Source organism: Aspergillus vadensis (genome assembly GCF_003184925.1).
Source record: "Aspergillus vadensis CBS 113365 unplaced genomic scaffold BO88scaffold_20, whole genome shotgun sequence".
In the NCBI taxonomy this organism is placed as follows: domain Eukaryota; kingdom Fungi; phylum Ascomycota; class Eurotiomycetes; order Eurotiales; family Aspergillaceae; genus Aspergillus; species Aspergillus vadensis.
The window spans coordinates 497,491-515,172 of record NW_020292058.1 but is presented as its reverse complement, the minus strand read 5'-3'; the positions used below and the strand labels follow the sequence as shown (position 1 = coordinate 515,172).

Sequence of the window (17,682 nt, the reverse complement as noted above, 5' to 3'; positions counted from 1 at the left end):
CGTTGCCTTTCTACTACCATCCTAATGGGAAGTCACAAAGTGACCTTCCGGGGTCTCTTTGGGGGCCACCACTACGGCAAATCGATTGTTGTCTACCATCCTGAGTATGAGACGATTTACACAGAGCGGTTTGACTTTGCAGGTTTTGTGAACTATATAACGCTAAACTATGTCGTCCGGCGTATGTTGCTACTCTGAGACCTCACAGAATACCTCCCAAGACCCACCGTCTGTTGAAACAATATATAACGGGTGCATTACAAAAACACTCAGGGATTAAGATGGGCTTGACGGCTATATTGACATTATATTCGGCTTTCCCATACCGTACACCCTAAAATTCAGACCACGTTTCGAGGTACATCTTGACCCTGTGTCATTGTGGTTTGTCCTTGACGACTACAGAGTTGCTTGTGTGGCCTCTGAGACCACACAGTTTATGATGTCTGGTCGCTAAAACACACAAGATTCTCGAAATGGTGGAAAAAATATTGCCTCGAGCTAGTCCTCACATCTATACTTGTTCTTCCACTCCCACTGAGAGACCACCCAGGTCATGATGCATGGTCGCCAAAACACACAAACTCTTGGAGCATTCTAAAAGATTTTGCCTCGGGAATGTCCTCGCACTTGGAGATGTTCTTCGGCACCCTCCAAGATACTGACTTTGCGAAGTACTGAAGAATCGGCTGACGACAGTGCACTTCGAGCACAAACATATTGCCTTGAGGTTGCATACCCACAAACCAGATTTGTCGAACGATAACACTCAATATATTTAAAATAGTATCTCACATCTCTTCCAAGTTAGTGTGAGCCTTACATATCACACATTCCTCGTCCCACTCTGAGTTCAGTGATGTGTCAAAGGAGATCCAATTCGGGTCAGTCGACATGTCGTTCAAGGAAGGAACGGCACAAAAGTTCTGCGAGTCGTTCAGAATGATGGAAATATATATTATGTCAACTCACATCGCTCCCGCTGATATTTTCCGATTCGCGATGGAAATGACTGAGCGGGCTTTACTGCAAAGCTTGCCTCTAGAAGCTGAAAAGGGCTTCATTTTGCGCCTGTTTCAATACACTAGCATATCAAACATGAGCAGGAGTATATATGGGCTATGGGATAAGTCATACATCTCATCTCCGGCCTTCCCCACTCAAAAGCCGTTTGGGCTGTTCCTACTGCTGGGAAGGTTGGTGCATGCATTTGAGAGGATGAACAAGTTCGTTCCTGCGCTCGTCTGACCTCTTTGTTGCGGGGTCCTGCACCCCAATGGTGACTGTGAAGTCACCTCTCAATCTGCGTCATTGCGCACTTCCTACGACTACAAGTTGTATCCTTCTCTAACCATCGCCTTGCATGAGGTGGTCTCATACAGTCGGGATTGTGGCGTAGCCACATCCACTCCTAGGATACGAAGACAAGATCATTGGTGGTGTCTTTGATATTGTTGCAATCGAGTCACCCCTATGATGCTGTTTGCCTTGTGGTGTCCTCCGAGCCACTTCCCGACATATAGATGTCTCATTGGCGTCGTCGCCCGAACGGCTATCCTGGGTGAACATACTCAAACAGTTCTGATGAGGCCGCTTTCTTTGGCTGTATGCAAGGTCTACAAGCGCACTGATGCTTGGGCTAGGGCTTTTGCGCATGATTAGTCTAGAAAACCTTTGCCTATCCCAATAACATGGATACTGATGAGCTCATTGACGCTGGCTGTTGCGCACTGACTCTCTTTGGATGTTCTTCCTTCCCAACAAGGAATCAAGGCTTGCCTCTCGACAATGACGGATATTTATTCTTCTTCTAAGCCGCCAAAAACAGAGTGGAATACCATGGCGTGGCCCAAAGTCCATTTACCGTTCACATTGGCTTCCACATTCTTCTTTACAACATGGAACACAAGCATCATTGGCTTCCTCCCTTGGCTTTCAGCTCGATATTGTTCATTTCACCCGCTCCTCGTTCTTTGGCGATATGCACTAGGCCAGCTACGCAGACATGCTATAGCTCCTCTTGCGCTTGCAATGTGAAATAATCGGCATCGGGGCAATATGGTATGGGCGCAGCCGTGCTACGAAGAGAGAATGTTCCCATCATTCGCCATACATCGTTATTCAAATTCGAAAGAGTGAAGGCCATCCACTGCCATGGTTCTAGGCCCTCTATTTGTACAGAGCTCCTCACCAGGACGATAGGCAAAGGGGAACAAACCTACTGGTGCCCATCCAACCATTTCACTACAAGCTCAACGAAGATAACATTGTCGGGACTGCATGACTGCTCCCTGCATAAACAGAAGCGCAACATGAAGGTTGCATCCAGAATTTTCAGAGTAGTAAAATGCAGAAGGACGATAAGGGAACTGCCGACCGCCGTAAAACAATGTGGTCGATATACGAGCACCATGGCTTTTTGACTTTATTGGTCGTCTACTCAATCATCCCTTTCAACCAGCTGGGGAAATATACCTTGGAGGTCTCGAACGGCAATCATGCTCATCCAGGGATGCAGAGGTCCGGTCAGATGTGAACGGGACGGATCATGGCATATGAATGTTCTCGAGTGACTCGGACGAGAACCATCGAAGCGTTCCGTCGCCTCATATGACCTGGATTTGGTTATTGGTGCTTCAGGATATCGAAACCAACTCTGAAGGAATTCGTTCCCTTCTGCTGCTTTGTTTACGCCGTATAGAAGCCTACCCAGGTCAATCTTCGGTTCGACGGACTTATGTCTACCTTTGTCTCTCTTTATGGTCTATTAGAGAAACGGTGGACATATCTCGAGTCCATGTATTTCATGTCTATAAATATTCACCTGCTTTGGTCCCAGGAGACGATTAAAAATCGCTCAGCGCAATTGCAACACCTTTCTATCACCAAGCAGGATCGGTGCCGCGTGCTGGCGTCAGCTAACGCAAGCATATGTTCTCATCTTCTTCCGGCCAAATCTGATACAAAGGCACCATTGCGACACTCAGGTCCTTACTCCATCACCAAGCAGGAATGGTTCTGGGTGTCGGAAAAACAGCCCAGGAAAAAACGAGTTTCTCTGGGGACCACGTTCCAGACCTACAGAACCAAGTAGATACGCCTGGTTTCAGTTGTGGTATCACAGGAGTGATCTTGTCCATGAAGATGGTTTCGATTTCTACTTTGTGGGTGTTCCTACCGTCTCTCAAGTGCGTGTCTACTATGAAGTTTTCGACCTACATTTTCAGACTCAATTTGCTCCTCCGGTTAGAGCAGATGCTTGTCAAACTAAATATTGAGGCTTCGCCTGCGAGAGCTTTTTACATTGGCCAAATTACATGATGAATCTTCCTGAAGCTCGGCTATCTCCATATATAACCACTCTCTGCTTGGGCCGAATGCAATGTTTGACATTTAATAGCGTGTTTTCAGGTCCAGAAACTTATCTCACCAGAAGGCCACTTGGTGTGAGCCTTTATCGACCTGTCCAGCATCGGTTGAGCCATTACAGAACAGCAACCTTATATACAATTCGATAAAATGCACGCATCTGCTCTTGTACAGCACGCTACTTCTAATGATTCCGGATCGATGCTATGGCTTAGTACCAGCCGAACATGCTTTTCATCTGGAGTCCGATGATGACTTCGATATCATTCGGGAAAGATGAATCTTCACGGTATATCGGCCTGTGTCAAGGTCCATACCACCGGCGAATTGCCCATCTCAATTTCAGCGACCACTAATGGGAACTGCTGCTGAGCGAGACTTAAACAGGATTAAATGAAACATGATGACGGTCTGAGGATACATTGCCTGCAGAGGTATGGGAAGTTGTTGGTTACTGGCTGACGATAGCCGGATCAGACGTCGGACTTCCCTTCAACGCAGACCGAATTTCTGCGACCGGTTACTTGAACAAGTATCTGGAAATCGTCACAAAAGGCAGACATACGGTGTTTGAACACTCGGTGGCCGTCGACTCGCAAGGGTGTGGCGTCCTGTGACTGCGACAAAGAAAGGAACAAAACCGAAGACTCCATTCATAAAACTGGTGGGTGGGATCCCTCATCCATCAAGTGTGTTCATCTGGACCTCCAAAGGAAACGCAATCGCTGTCTTCTCCTGGAGAAACCAAAGCACAACCGGTAAGGGTTGTCAAAGACGATTCGAACAGGGGGGTGTGCGTTCGTGATCATTAACCTACGATATTCAATGTCGTTAGACCACTGGATCGCGGGTGTGAAGTATATCAAGTCCCTGCAATAGATATTCCATAGCTCTTCATTCCCTAGGTTTCTGGGAATCCATGTACACAAATCATATTCAATGAACATTTGCCACCACTCTTCTCGGTCACTGTCCTGATTTCACCAATGCTAACTGCTTCACCTGATCTTTGCCACTTTCGAATATATAATTTCGTTCGTTTCCCTAGTACTCCATCTGCTTCAGGAAAGTCTTTTCGCGCCAGAACTCTGTCCACTTTGAAAGGGTCCTGGAATGGGCGAACCACCCAGAAGTTGGTATTTCGACACGCCTAAAGTATTGTGGTAACCATGAAGCTAGCAATGGTGTTATAGTTTTCTTAGAACACAAGATAGAGACCAGTTCCTAGAGGAAATCATCCTCCCTGATGGCCTCTCGACAGGATGCATACAGAAACTGGAATCAGCATGCAAAATAATAGTTTCAATCAAGCACCATGGACCAATTCAGTAGTGTGGCAATGATATTCCTTGCCTGACTGATCGTTGCCACCACTATCGTGTTCCAAGAGAGCTTTCTGGTCATCACGCAGTGCAAAAACGAGAGAAAGCTGTCTCCAATTTCCGGCCGGGACGTCACGGCTCGCTGCACAGCCGGCAGACGATGGAAAAAAAACTACGACGACGACGGTTGCGACAGATGGGACCCCTAGGGAAAGAACCAGGCAAGTGTACAGTCCCGACACGGATCGCTATAGCCGAGAGAGCTGGGACAACGCAATGGAGGGGGATGAGGATGATTACCCCAGGCGTGCCGTTGGCAGTATCTGGTACGAAGCAGATGCGTCACTCGATCTTGGGGGAGCCTGATGGTGATGCGTGAACAAAAGGACGCCGACTTCTCCCTCTACGGGTTCTAGGAGTTTGTCGACATGTGAAAACTCTCTATGCTGGTTTTTAGAGACCGCGCTCTCTTTCACGACGGATTTGTGGGTGTTGTTCGAAACGAGGAACTTTGCAGAGTGGTTTGTGGTGGGTGCTGCGCTGTCGTTCATCAAGCTGGTCTGTCGCTAGGTGTCCTCCATGAGGTCAATGTCTGGTGCAAAGGGATGTCTGGGCAGTCCGAGGTATACGACCTACGTCTCAGCGTCTGTGCCCGGCTTACCAATATGCTGGATTTGCGAACTTTCTCCGGAGCAACAAGTCTCAGGTAATGTTAGTCTTGTCAAGATGATCGGATGCAAATGGTTCCCCTCCGGACCCATCATGACCTATTCCGATATCGTTCTTGTTGCTCTGTTGAGTCATTCCAGTTCTCCTGCATCAGCCTTAGCGGGACTCGTCAGTTATGCTGCCCACTATGGCACAGAAGCCTAGATAACAGACATATTCCTACTACAGCCCAGAATACGTACCGATCAAAGGAAGAAAGTTCGCCGGTTTGCGGGTTCATCATCGAGCCTGATGTCCCTCGGTGCCTCTATAATAAGTATGATAACACGTGGCTAATATGGTCCCGACAGTCTCTGCAGCTCATACGAGGCTGAGATACAGTTGACCATCCTTCCCATGGACAGCTTTATCTCAACCATAGTTAATAGACCATTATGACGTCCTCTGCATCCACATATGTCAAGTGTTAGATGCACAGAGCCAAACTCAAACCGCAAAGAGGTTCCCAACGTGTATATTGTCTTTGTCTTGTCATCAATTGCAGGGAGAAGCAGCAATCAAAAGCAAGAAAGAAATGAACCCCCCTGATTACTTATCCTCTGGGTGTGCCGGTTGATCGGGAGCAGTCAGTCGACTCGAGGTGATGAAGCGGTAACGAATTGCATCCGACCTTTTGTTTTCACATCTCTCAATTCTCATATTTCGGCTTCTACGCAAGACATCATCTGTCCTTCGTGTCTTTCAGACTACATGAGATGTCAAGAACACTTTCTCGCGAACGACCAATTCCCTTCAAATTCAGGGTCTGCGCACTGCTGTCCTTACATTCGGGGTCTGTTTCCACGCAGATAAAACACGATTGCCTGCTCAGAAGCGAGCTGAAGATACTTGAAAACTCCAGACACTAAATAGGTTGGCGCAGTTCCTTGACAATGACTGAGGAACAATATACATCCCCGGGACACTTGTGCGTGTTCTTCGGGTTAATACTGAGCATGCTTGATGTCTTTGACAACTTCTTTCACCCCAGAGCGCGCCGGATAAACGCCATCGCTGTCAACTACATTCTGGGATGAGCTCCATGCAAAGATAAGGGCCATGTTTCATGAGGCCTAGTCTCATGGAGATACCGTTGCCTCACTGGACGAATGGGCCCAGAGCATTAATTCGACAACATATCGAGGATGGTCATTGTTGGAACGATTTACCATGAGGTAGAGAAAACACCAGGAATCTCTTGCCTTTCATGGCGCATGCGCTCTGACTAAAAATTGGAGCATAAACCAGAAGTTAGTAATGCCTTGGTCTGAGACCCTTATTGATGTCCACGAGGAGTACAAAGCGTTGGTCGCGGAGATTGAAGCGAAGAAAATATATTATCGAAACTTCAAGAAATATACATGAATTCCAGCAATATTGTTAACTAGCCGGCGAAAACAAATTTCTGATGCCAATTGACAATATATTGGAAACACGATCGAGATATGGTTTAAAACGTCTACAACTACCCATGCAGGCTTAGTCACGTGCTTCGCGCTCCGGCCGCCACACAAAGCACCTCTTCGCGTTGTTTCGCTGGCTTATCTTAATTTTATCGGAAATTCGCATGCTGATACAGTTACTATATCATGTCCATGTCATTGAAATAAACATAGTACTTCAATAAAACAGAAAATTGCGCAGGTTCTTCTATCATAAAGGGCATAGTGTCTATCATGTATTTACTCAGTTATAATGCTGGTTTGGTACCCCTGGAGAATAAAGATGAAAATGAGATGACAGCAAAGGTTGAAGGCAAGACCCAAGTTCAAGTAAAGATTAGGAGGATCTGAACTGCGTTCGACAGTGACGCCGATGCGCGGTCTGTTCGATCCCGTTTGGTTCGGTCATGCGACATATTCCAACCCTTTCGCAGATTTTTTGTGAGATGCGATGTAGTCCGGTGCTTTTGCAAGGTTATCATTGGTTCTATAGCTTAGATCACTTGCCCATATTTATGCTGCTTATGTAGTCATACAACAATCAGAATAGTGCAAGGATTGGAATTCAAAAGATTGGGAAGCCGGTGAGCTAAAACTGACTAAGGTATGGCCACATAAAGACCCTATGTGTAACGATGTCAATTCACGATAAGAATATCGCAGAGCCCCTACTCATGCTCCAAAGCGAACGTGTCACCGTCTTAAACACCCCCCTACATTGTCAGGACAGCAGAGTGACTGGCTCAATAGAGTACGTAGAGTCAGCCCATCAGTGGGCATTGGAGGTATCTCTCTTATCATCATCACCGAAAACGTCTCCATACTCTTGCTCCCGAATCATGTTCTGCCAATACCCTATTTCAACGGTTTAATTAGCCACTGAAATGTCTTCCTGAATGCCTGTCATGCATATCCTCCTCGTACTTACTTCGGTAGTTCTTGCCTGCCCATTTAACAGCGTTCCTGGCACTGTCTCTATTTGCGTTTGCTTGTTTCATATGCCCAACAATTGCTTTTTTATCTTTAAACGCATTACGGTACCTGTCAAGGAAGCCGAGCCGGGCCTCAGTTGCGCTGAATAAGATAAAGAACAAAATCGTTAGCTAAGAGCAAGCTTTTATACCAGAATACGGGTCACTTGGAAACATTCATAGGTTACATGGAAAAGGAGAGGGGAATACGAAAAACGCAGCAGAAAGTTCGGATGATAAAACATACACCAATGCTGCTTCACCCCACCGCAGACAAATCTCCAGCATCTTCATTCTTGTCTCGCAGGTGTCTTCCACCTCCCCATCCGCCAAGCGTTGGGCGTATGCTTTGTACGCATAGTGGGGCGGCTTTATCGAATCAACATACTCTTTATACTGTGCGTGAGCGTCAATGAGGTCCTGGGGCCATGGATCCATCTTCCGGTAATTATCCGGATCAATTGTCTGGGCCCATTCGTCCAAGGAGGCCGCGCTCTCTCCAAGACATCGCACTTCATGAAACATCGCCCTTATCTTGATATGGAGCTCATTCCATGGCCCCAGAACCTCAGCCTCCGAGTCAGAGCTCTCTTTGGATGATATCGAAGGGTTCGAGTGGGTCATTTTGGCGGGAGTGGTTCTGTGACTGGTGTTCACGTACTCGGCGCAATAGAAGGAAGTATCAAAAGAGGCCGAGATATGCAAAAAAGGGATTCCGTTACAAGCTTGATTGATGTATTCAACTGATAGAGAAATAGGTACAAGTACGTGTGGAAGAAGTCTAACGACGCCGCCAGTGGTATAACACCGGATATTCTCTAGCGACTTCGAAATCGTCTGGATGATCGGTGTGAAGCAGTATGTGAATACGACATCAAGTGAATCCAAATTCCATCAAGTGAATGGGGGGAGAACATATTACGACTTTCTGAATCTATATCGTTGAACTCATGTTGCAAACAGGCTTGCTCGGGTAGTTCAGTCAAGTTGAGCTTGACCCTGACCCCGACCAAAGCCAGGAACACGTAGGGCTCAGAGCTATGGGGGTAGACTCTGAAGGCGCTAGATAACAAGAACAGAATACGCTCTGTTTGAACCAGCAGGAATGCATATGCGTACAGAAGGAATGAACATATTGGAAACAAGGGAATACATCAATGTAGAGGATATGCCTGCGGGCAGCTGTTTACTGCGCTACTCGTTTATACTAGTATTCTATGACTATACCTAGTGTTGCTTTTGTCGTAAATTCAGTTGTATTTACCACTACGAGGGCGACCTTCTACGTCGTAGCTTGCGCTGCTTTGTGATTTATAAGTGGTTTTTGCGAGGGTTGCTGAATTGGGTCATTCCGGGCCGTATTCTTGCTTCAAACGGTGAAGCACTTCCATGTATAGCTAGCATCTAAATTAAATAGCAGGCTCGGTCAGGTTGAAGGCTATGGGTCGAATTGAATTGAACAACCTTCTATGTCTGGGAAACTTCGTGAGCCCAGGCCATGTTCTGGATGAATCGAAAACACCGGAGAACAAAATCAATACACCGGTTCCAATCCTTACATCCTCACTGCCACATCTCAATAGTCAGTAGCGCGTAGAAATCTTGACATATCGATGTTCTTCTGTGGCAGCGCACGGCAGTCATTCCAGACATATGAGCAGCGACGAGTGAACTATATCTCATTGCTCTCTGGGCCATAGAGTTTCCCCCCCAAAAAAAACTGATACCTCACACGCATACTGCCTCCAGCCGCAGTTTCTACTACTGGTAATTTACTGCATGGCATTTAGAGTGAATGAAATGGTATTAACCGGAAAGATACAATGACTCATAGGAGCCTTCCTTGCACTTTTCGGAATTTCAGCCTTTCATTGTGAAGTATTGGTCCGGCCTTTGCAGCTGCTCCTGGTATTTACCGAAACGGCAGGGGCTTCAGCGGTGGCGCTTAAGTCATCGAACGAAGAGCTTAAAAGACCAAGGACTCCAGAATCACTTCACGGTCAAATAAATTCCTGGCGATGACTCAAGAGACTGAGAGACCCCCGTCAACTTCGAGTCGACTTTACCCTTTGCAACCCCCTGTCACTATGGCTTCGATCATGGATACCATCATTACCGACAATGTCATCCATAAAACCCCGGCTATCGACAACACCATCGTCGAAGCTTCAACTACGGATGGCTCGAACCTTTCAGATGAGTCTGAAAGTCTACCAGCGGATCAGTCGAACCCCTCGACCTTGTGGGGAATTCTACTGGCAGATAGCTCAAAACCCTCAGACTTGTCTGAAAGCACACTGGCAGATGACTCGAAACTTTCTGACTTTTCTGAGAGCATACTGACTGATGATTCAGGACCGTCGGACTTGTCTGGAAGCGTACTGACAGATGACTCAAGTCTTTCGGAACTATCTGAGAGCCTAACTACAGATGACACTTGTTATTCGCACTCGCATACACACCTTGAGACCCTCCCCGCGGAGATTCGATTTCAGATTCTCTCCTTCCTGGACTATAAAGGACTCAAAGCTCTGGTTCAAGCATCACCCATCTACCATGAACAATATCTTGTCGATCGCGACCTTCTTCTCTTTGGCTGTCTGGAAGCTACACTGGGTAGCCTGCTCTTCGAAGCATCTGTTGTTCATGAGACTGGCTCACTAGCCTTCTCTGAAGCACGCACCTCCAACAATATCCTTCAGTTTTGTCAATCTCTCAAGGAGCGGCGCTCGTCGTCCAAGTTCTCTAATTTAACAGAAGATATCACTAGAGAAGATGCCAGTGACATGATGGCCTTCCATTTTGAGGTGATAAAGCCTTTTGCAAAACACTATGCTGAGTGGGCACTGAGCAATTTGGCAAAGGAGCCGGAAGCGTCACATACCAAGGTCGATGAGCCTCTAAGTGAGTCTGAGGAATTCAGGATCATCCGCGCTCTGTATCGCTTCCAGATTTGCTGCAATTTGTTTGGCCTTGGCCCTCACCAAGACCATGTTAGTGGCGGCTATCAGAGCTACCTGTTTGTTAAAATTCGCAAAATATGCCAGTTTCTTGAGAGTCTCTATCACCCCTGGGAATTGGAGGAGTTATGGAGCATCAATCTTTTTGCGGAAGAAAAATGCACAGAATGCATCAAGTCTATCGAGTGGGACTTTCATGAAGACAATCCCAGGTTTGACCGCCAAGGGAGACCATGGACCCCGGATGGTGCAATCGATATTCGCAGTCAGTACTCCCCTACTTCCATGACTTTGTTGCCTTGATTTGTGACACAAAGAATATTCGGGAGGAAACTAATCTGATCACAGCTTACGATGACTGCTACATGAGGGGAATCCTTACACGAGGCCTCAGATTCCTCCACAAGATCATGTACGAGATACAAGACCACATGGTGGTAGTCCGCATTATGGAGAATAACTTGGTTATGTTATGGCCCGAATTTCTGGGTGGGTGCCACGGGGCTCTCCAAGTTACGACAAGACACGATCGCCGCCTCGATTACCCGTCGGCCACGGACAAAAGAGAGAAGCTGAGAGATCCTTTGCCCTTTCGAGGTGATATTGTCAACAACTCGGACGGAGAGTACCCGCCACTGGCGTGGACAATACTATGGGGAGGAACTTACAGTAATATGCTGGGAGGTGAGGGTGTGTCGCATATTGCAGAATGGGGCTACGTTATGTGGGATGCAGCGCGGCTGGAACGCACCGGTGCGAAGGAAGTGTTGGCAAGGAGGTGGCGTGAAACCTCACGGTTATTATTGGGTGAGGACCCAAGGGAATACAACGATAGATACCTAGCTCTGCGGTAGGAGTATCTACATGCACCCATGTTCACTGCCACTATTATCTTTGAGCTCTACACAATGGAGACGGCAATATGCCTGAGGCCCCACTTAAACAAAGTAGACTACACTAGCTCCGTGTGTGATGCATAAGAATTGCAAGAACCTTCTATACTTCTGGGCCAACCAATACTTGACTACCTAGATCGTTGAAACCACAATCCAGCCTAATTTCCATGTAAATTGGTGGGTCAAGAGGATCTGGATGCCGACCGACGGTATGCAAGTAATTAGCGGCCATGGGGCAAGGCGATCTTTGATGAGGTGACGCAACAGGTGGACATAGGGTCTATGAAGCACTAGGCAACACTAAATGTATACTCCGATGCTTGCTAACTACGCTAATTACAGCCACACAGTGGACAGACTGGCTGTGCTACTGGCATCAGTGCAACGACCGCTTTAATGTGCCTGGTTGTCGATCAGCGGGCGGGAGTAACACCCAACGGAAGCACGAGACCCGTCAATACTTCAAGATACCCTTTCACTTCCAAGTGTAAAATAATAGACCCTTGATTCATCATCCAATTTAATAATGCTCATAGAGAATATTCTACTATAGTCTCCTAGATGATTGCTAGGAATTGACTCATCTGGGCAGTGCAGAACAGTGGAATGATTGACTTTGGTCGGCTGACGTTCCCCGGCACATACTGCGGTGACATAAGCAACACCGAAGATGCGGGGTAACCCCCCCTGTAGACGCCAGGGAGCAACAAGCTGAGAGCTCCCTTTATAACACTGAGCGAGGTACCTGCTCGGTCCACAATCTTCTCCTCATTCACACCACTATTACCAGCTGCGCGGGACCGCACCCATTTACCATAACTACACTCTCTACCCATCCACACCTTTCATAGCCCGTATCTATTCCAGAGATAACTACCCCTCTATCAAGCGAATCTCCCCTCACCGCCACATCACATGCATCACATCGCCAAACGGCCGATTGTGAGGTCAAAATTGTGTGCGGGGTCACTTTTGGGCCAACATACCAGGCGCTATTCATACGTTCCTTGGTCCTGTCCGTGGACTCTACGACATATGAAATATGAAATCCGCGATAATCATAACACGATCGCCTTGCTCCGTCAATGGTTCGACACTATAGATCCTAAAACCTATCGCAAACAAAATCCGTGGTCGGGGGAGCTCACCGACGCTTATGAGCACTACAAATACCTCGACAAGATCTTTATCCAAAGGAAGGCCATCTACATGAACGAGCCATTGTTGACATTGGAGGCCACTCCTGATCAGCATGTGAAGTCGATACAGTTGGCGATCGAATGGGGGGAGGCTGCTCTTAGGTATTCCTCATCATCTCATTCTCCACGTGTGGCTATGGCGATACAAGTCGCGATCATGGCCATCTTACTTGCAATAATGCTAATGCATCTGGTACAATGTAGCTCGGCCAAGGCGAGAATTTATGTTCTTGCAAACTATCGAAACGCCTATGACGTCACAGTTATCCACTCGCACATAGAAGAGGCAGAAAGACATCTGTTCAGTGCCATGAGTGCATTGCGCGAAGCAAGAACGAACTTCCAAGGTACGATCTTGACCATGAATACTGACTACATTACATGGCTAATAGGCCTGGTTGTACAGTAGCAAAAAGCGACTACAAGTTCCCTTTACCTTCGGTTCTATGCCAGCCTGATTTATACCCTCACTATTCAACATCATTCATTGACCTATGCTTGGGAGTGCATGTTGATCCCACAGTATAGCCAATGCTGTGTTAGCTCATCCACTCTTTTGCTTCTTCCTTATGTCTCTTCACGACCCTGATTTTTCTCTAGCCGGCTGTTGATTCCCTTTGTTTATGCATAGATTCCCTCACGCATCTGAGATGTGAAACGTGCAAGTCGCGTTGTGCTATTTGTTTCTGTTCAATCACGCTGTTATGATCTGCATTGCTCTGAGCTGGTTCTTGAATCCTTTAGCGCTGTTGACCCTGATCCGGGCCATTTCATCAAATTTACATACCCTTCTGATCACGTCGCTCACGACCTCGGTGCTTAGTAAAACCGAGATCTTTGTGTTAATCTTTTCATGGTTCTTTCTATTTTCGAAACATTTTCCCGGTAAAGAAAACGTAGGGAGTGCTTGAGTTGGAACTTCGGTCGGTTGGGTTCACTGGTGCACACTTACAACGGTCGCGTACGTTCCTCCTCCCTCAGAGAAGCCATTAAGGATGTCAATTACCTCGTCAATCTAACATCAATCACCAAAAAGGCCAAACGAAGTTATTACAGCGACTATAAGTTCGCTTTCCTACCTGTCAATTCGCATCTCGAAGTTTTTCGAAGGGCAATCTTGTGACCGGGTAGTCACATGCGGGGGGTGTGGCGCAGTCTTCATTCACTAACATAGGTAGCCCGTCAGTCAGCTTTGACAGCTTTCCCCTGCTTATTATCTCGGGGTCACCTCTCCACAACCTATAGATTCATTCGAGAATTGATCGACGCTGCTCCTACACCATCCATTCTACAAACATGTCGAACACTCTGATTGAATCATCCGACCCCAATCCACACACCTCCCCAAAAAGAAATCAAACAACAGCCAACACAGCAAAAACATTCCCACTCTTCAACTTCCTCCCCGCCGAACTCCGCCACCAAATTTGGCAATTTGCCCTCCCCGAACCCACACACCCTGTTTCAGCCTTACTCCCCCACAGAAAAGGCTGCTGGGTGACCAAACCCATACCCTACACCGGAGAGGCAGGCCAAGTCAACGACCCCAATGGCAACTACGAGATAGTATTCGACATCAGCCTCCTGGACCACGTACAGATCCATACTCCTTTACTACACGTGAACAGCGAATCGCGAGCCATTGCACAGAAATGGGCGCAGCGTATATCAGCTCCACGGACGAACTGCCTTGATGAACAACAACAAATCCAGGCTCAAATGTACAATGATAATAGTAGCGAGTATATACCCCCCTTCTCCCGCCCATTCAACATCGACAGCGACTTTCTCTATCTCGTCCCCGACAATATTGTGGATCTGATCCTCGGGGCAGGAGACCGTCTGGAGCAGCCCGATATGAACGGCAAGGCGGCGAAGGTGGTGTTTTCCTTGCCGTTGGTGGTTGTGAGTGAGGAGGTTATCTGGCTCGAGGATGAGGCGCTTGTGGAGGAAATTATGGAGCTGTTTTCGATCATGGGAACGGTTTTTATTCTGGTGGGGGAGCAGCCGAAGTGGAAGGAGGGTGGGGTGCAGAGGTGGTGGGATGTGGAGTTGGTGTCGAGGAGGGCGTTTGTTTGGCAGTGGATGGAGAGCCGGTTTGTGGAAACGGTTGAAGAGAGGTTTGGGAGTGATGAGGTGCATGAGAGGATTGCGCAATGGTGTGAGTGGATGGGGAGGGTGTTGACGAAGATTAATAGGACGAGATTTGAGATGGGGGTTGTGAGGGCTATTAGGAGGTGACTGATACCTTACCATGTCCTTACCATGTGCATGACTTTTATACCTATATCTCATTATGTTGTACCTGAGACCCTGCCTGATGGCTAATAAAATAATAAAAGCTCCATGATCCATGAACTCGGGTCGGGCCGTCTTCCGAGCCAGGGATGCGATTCGATAATATTTAGTAGTTTACCTTGTACCAAGTACAGAGGTATCTACTATCTGCATTCCCTAGACACAAAGCATCATCCATACGCAGTAGCCATCATTCATGCACAGCTGACATGTAGGCCGGAGAAAGGTAACAACCATCACAGTACATGCTCACCTACACCAACCAGAAAATAGTACTATCCCTCCTCACCCTCATAAACCAAAGACACCCTCACAAAGTAATACTCCATGCCTCAATTAATCACCAAGCCAATAAGCATGACCCCTTGATTTCATCCATCCTCCAAAGTACAAACTAACTAACTAACTAGCCAGCTAACATGTCCCAGGCCCTAGTAGTCTCACAGCAGTTAACCTCCCGAACCCGAACCCCTCAAACAGCCCGATCAACACCACAGATAAACTCCTAAATCCGATAGCCTTCCGCCAACAACACACCTATCAGCAGTACAGAGACCACGCGAAGGATTCCACTCCCGCCCGACTGATTAACAATTAGCCCGATCTCTACAGCCTTGTCTTAGTAATGAACCTGAACCAGACCGGACACGGATACGGACAGGTACAACGGGTAGGCAGTAGGTACACGGAGCTTAGCATAAACCCCGACCCACCCGCTGATCTCCTCCCGATCGGAGCGGAGGTATGCGGTGATAAGTGTCGGTGTTATCACTACATACATGCTTGCTTACTTTCAGATCACTGAATGATATAGTATAAATACTCACCTCGACCCATTTCATCTTCCATCTTACATCTAAAATATTGATTCTCGTTCTCCAACCACCAACCCAACCAATCAAATACTAAGTACCAAGAAGAGGAAAGAAAATGTCCCAAATCCTCATCACCGGCGGCACCGGCTTCCTCGCCAGCACCCTAATCGACCTCCTCCTCTCACGGGGCCACAACATAATCACGACCGTGCGGAGCGCTGAAAAAGCCTCGCAGGTACAATCCCTCCGTCCTGACATCCCACCTCACCGACTCGTGGTGAAAATCGTCCCCGACATCTCCCTCCTCTCGGCGTTCGACTCCGCCGTGGTCAATGACCCTCCACTCACGGGTGTAATCCACACAGCGAGTCCATTCCACTACAGCATCGACAACATCAAGAAGGACATGTTAGATCCCGCCGTCAACGGCACCATCGGGATATTAAGCTCCGTGCAAAAGTACGCACCTACAGTGAAGAAAGTGGTGATTACGTCGTCGTTCGCGGCGATGTGGAATCCCCAGAAACCTGCGGGGAGCAAGTACTCCGAGAAGGACTGGAATACCGTTACCTGGGAAGAGGCGGTTAGTCCAGCGAATGCGCAGGGACAGGCTGGGTATCGGACGAGTAAGGCTTTGGCGGAGCGGGAAGCGTGGGGGTTTATGGAGCGGGAGAAGCCGAGCTTTGGGTTGACGGTGATGAATCCGTCGTTGATATTTGGGCCGGTCGTGCCTGGGTCGTTGAGGAATCTGGGGGAGGTGAATACGTCGAATACGAGGATTAGGGATTTCGTGGCGGGGAGGTTTAGGGAGAAGTGTCCGGCGACGGGGAGTGCGTTTTGGGTGGATGTGAGGGATGCGGCGTTGGCGCATGCGGTGGCGTTGGAGAAGGGGGAGGTGACGGATGGGAAGAGGTATTTTTTGACGGCCGGGGGGTTTTGTAATAGGGAGATTGTCGAGGTTCTGGGGGAGGAGTTCCCGGAGGTTAAGGGGGGGTTGCCGGTGGGTGAGGAGGCCTTGAGGGATGGGGAGTATCCGGAGGGTGGGCCGAAGTATGGATTTGATAATTCGGCGTCGGTGGGTGATTTGGGGTTGGTTTATCGCGGGTTGAGGGAGAGTGTGAGGGATACGGTGGTGAGTTTGAGGGGGGTGCCTGAGTAGGGGGACCCGTTGGGTGATGGCATTGTAGATAGACGATTTATATAGACTTTTGATGAATAACACTTTGATGATGTCAGTCTGTGATCTGAACAGTGTGTTGATGTATGGAATAAGAAAAAGCTCGATTTGCTTCAGCAAGCAATATTTGGAATGTCTGCAGAATCTCGGGATTTCCGATGTTGAGCTGCTATCTAGATCTCTGGCCCACCGTCAAACTTGGTTCGCACGGATTAGATAAGAATTAATAAGTGGGCATATTTGTTAGAATCTCCACTTTTCGCCTCATCGCAGGGTCGAGAGCTGTAGTGGGGTGAAGCTATCGTTCTTGTTTCGTAAGGCTTCATCCACAAATCGTACATTTCTCCCACACCAGCCAATGTGGTTAACAGATTTACGAGCGAGGAACCAATGAGTGAGCGTCGGTAAAATAATCAACCGCATGACATCTTCAAGGCATGAATAAGACCTGAGCGTATATATCTCACTCTCAGTCCATGTCCCTCCGAAGGCTCTTCAGGCCAAGCCGGGAGTCCCAGCGCTAGT

General features: G+C 47.8%; 4 protein-coding genes across 4 annotated transcripts; 3 read left to right on the top strand and 1 right to left on the bottom strand.

Annotated features, from left to right (window-relative positions):
- Window positions 1-7,610: 7,610 nt before the first annotated feature.
- On the bottom strand, window positions 7,611-8,436 carry BO88DRAFT_417489 (uncharacterized protein; the record flags this gene model as incomplete). The annotated part of the gene is made up of 3 exons (XM_025708305.1): window positions 7,611-7,696; window positions 7,770-7,915; window positions 8,060-8,436. The coding sequence occupies 3 exons, from the start codon at window positions 8,434-8,436 to the stop codon at window positions 7,611-7,613; spliced, it is 609 nt and encodes a 202-aa protein (XP_025560445.1).
- Window positions 8,437-9,911: 1,475 nt separating this feature from the next.
- Window positions 9,912-11,626, top strand: BO88DRAFT_345833 (uncharacterized protein; the record flags this gene model as incomplete). The annotated part of the gene is made up of 2 exons (XM_025703315.1): window positions 9,912-11,037; window positions 11,121-11,626. The coding sequence occupies 2 exons, from the start codon at window positions 9,912-9,914 to the stop codon at window positions 11,624-11,626; spliced, it is 1,632 nt and encodes a 543-aa protein (XP_025560444.1).
- Window positions 11,627-12,703: 1,077 nt separating this feature from the next.
- BO88DRAFT_456054 (uncharacterized protein) lies at window positions 12,704-13,395 on the top strand (the record flags this gene model as incomplete). Its single annotated transcript, XM_025710903.1, has 3 exons — window positions 12,704-12,969; window positions 13,072-13,214; window positions 13,274-13,395. The coding sequence occupies 3 exons, from the start codon at window positions 12,704-12,706 to the stop codon at window positions 13,393-13,395; spliced, it is 531 nt and encodes a 176-aa protein (XP_025560443.1).
- Window positions 13,396-14,163: 768 nt separating this feature from the next.
- Window positions 14,164-17,139, top strand: BO88DRAFT_345969 (NAD(P)-binding protein; the record flags this gene model as incomplete). The annotated part of the gene is made up of 2 exons (XM_025703324.1): window positions 14,164-15,104; window positions 16,086-17,139. The coding sequence occupies 2 exons, from the start codon at window positions 14,164-14,166 to the stop codon at window positions 17,137-17,139; spliced, it is 1,995 nt and encodes a 664-aa protein (XP_025560442.1).
- Window positions 17,140-17,682: the final 543 nt, after the last annotated feature.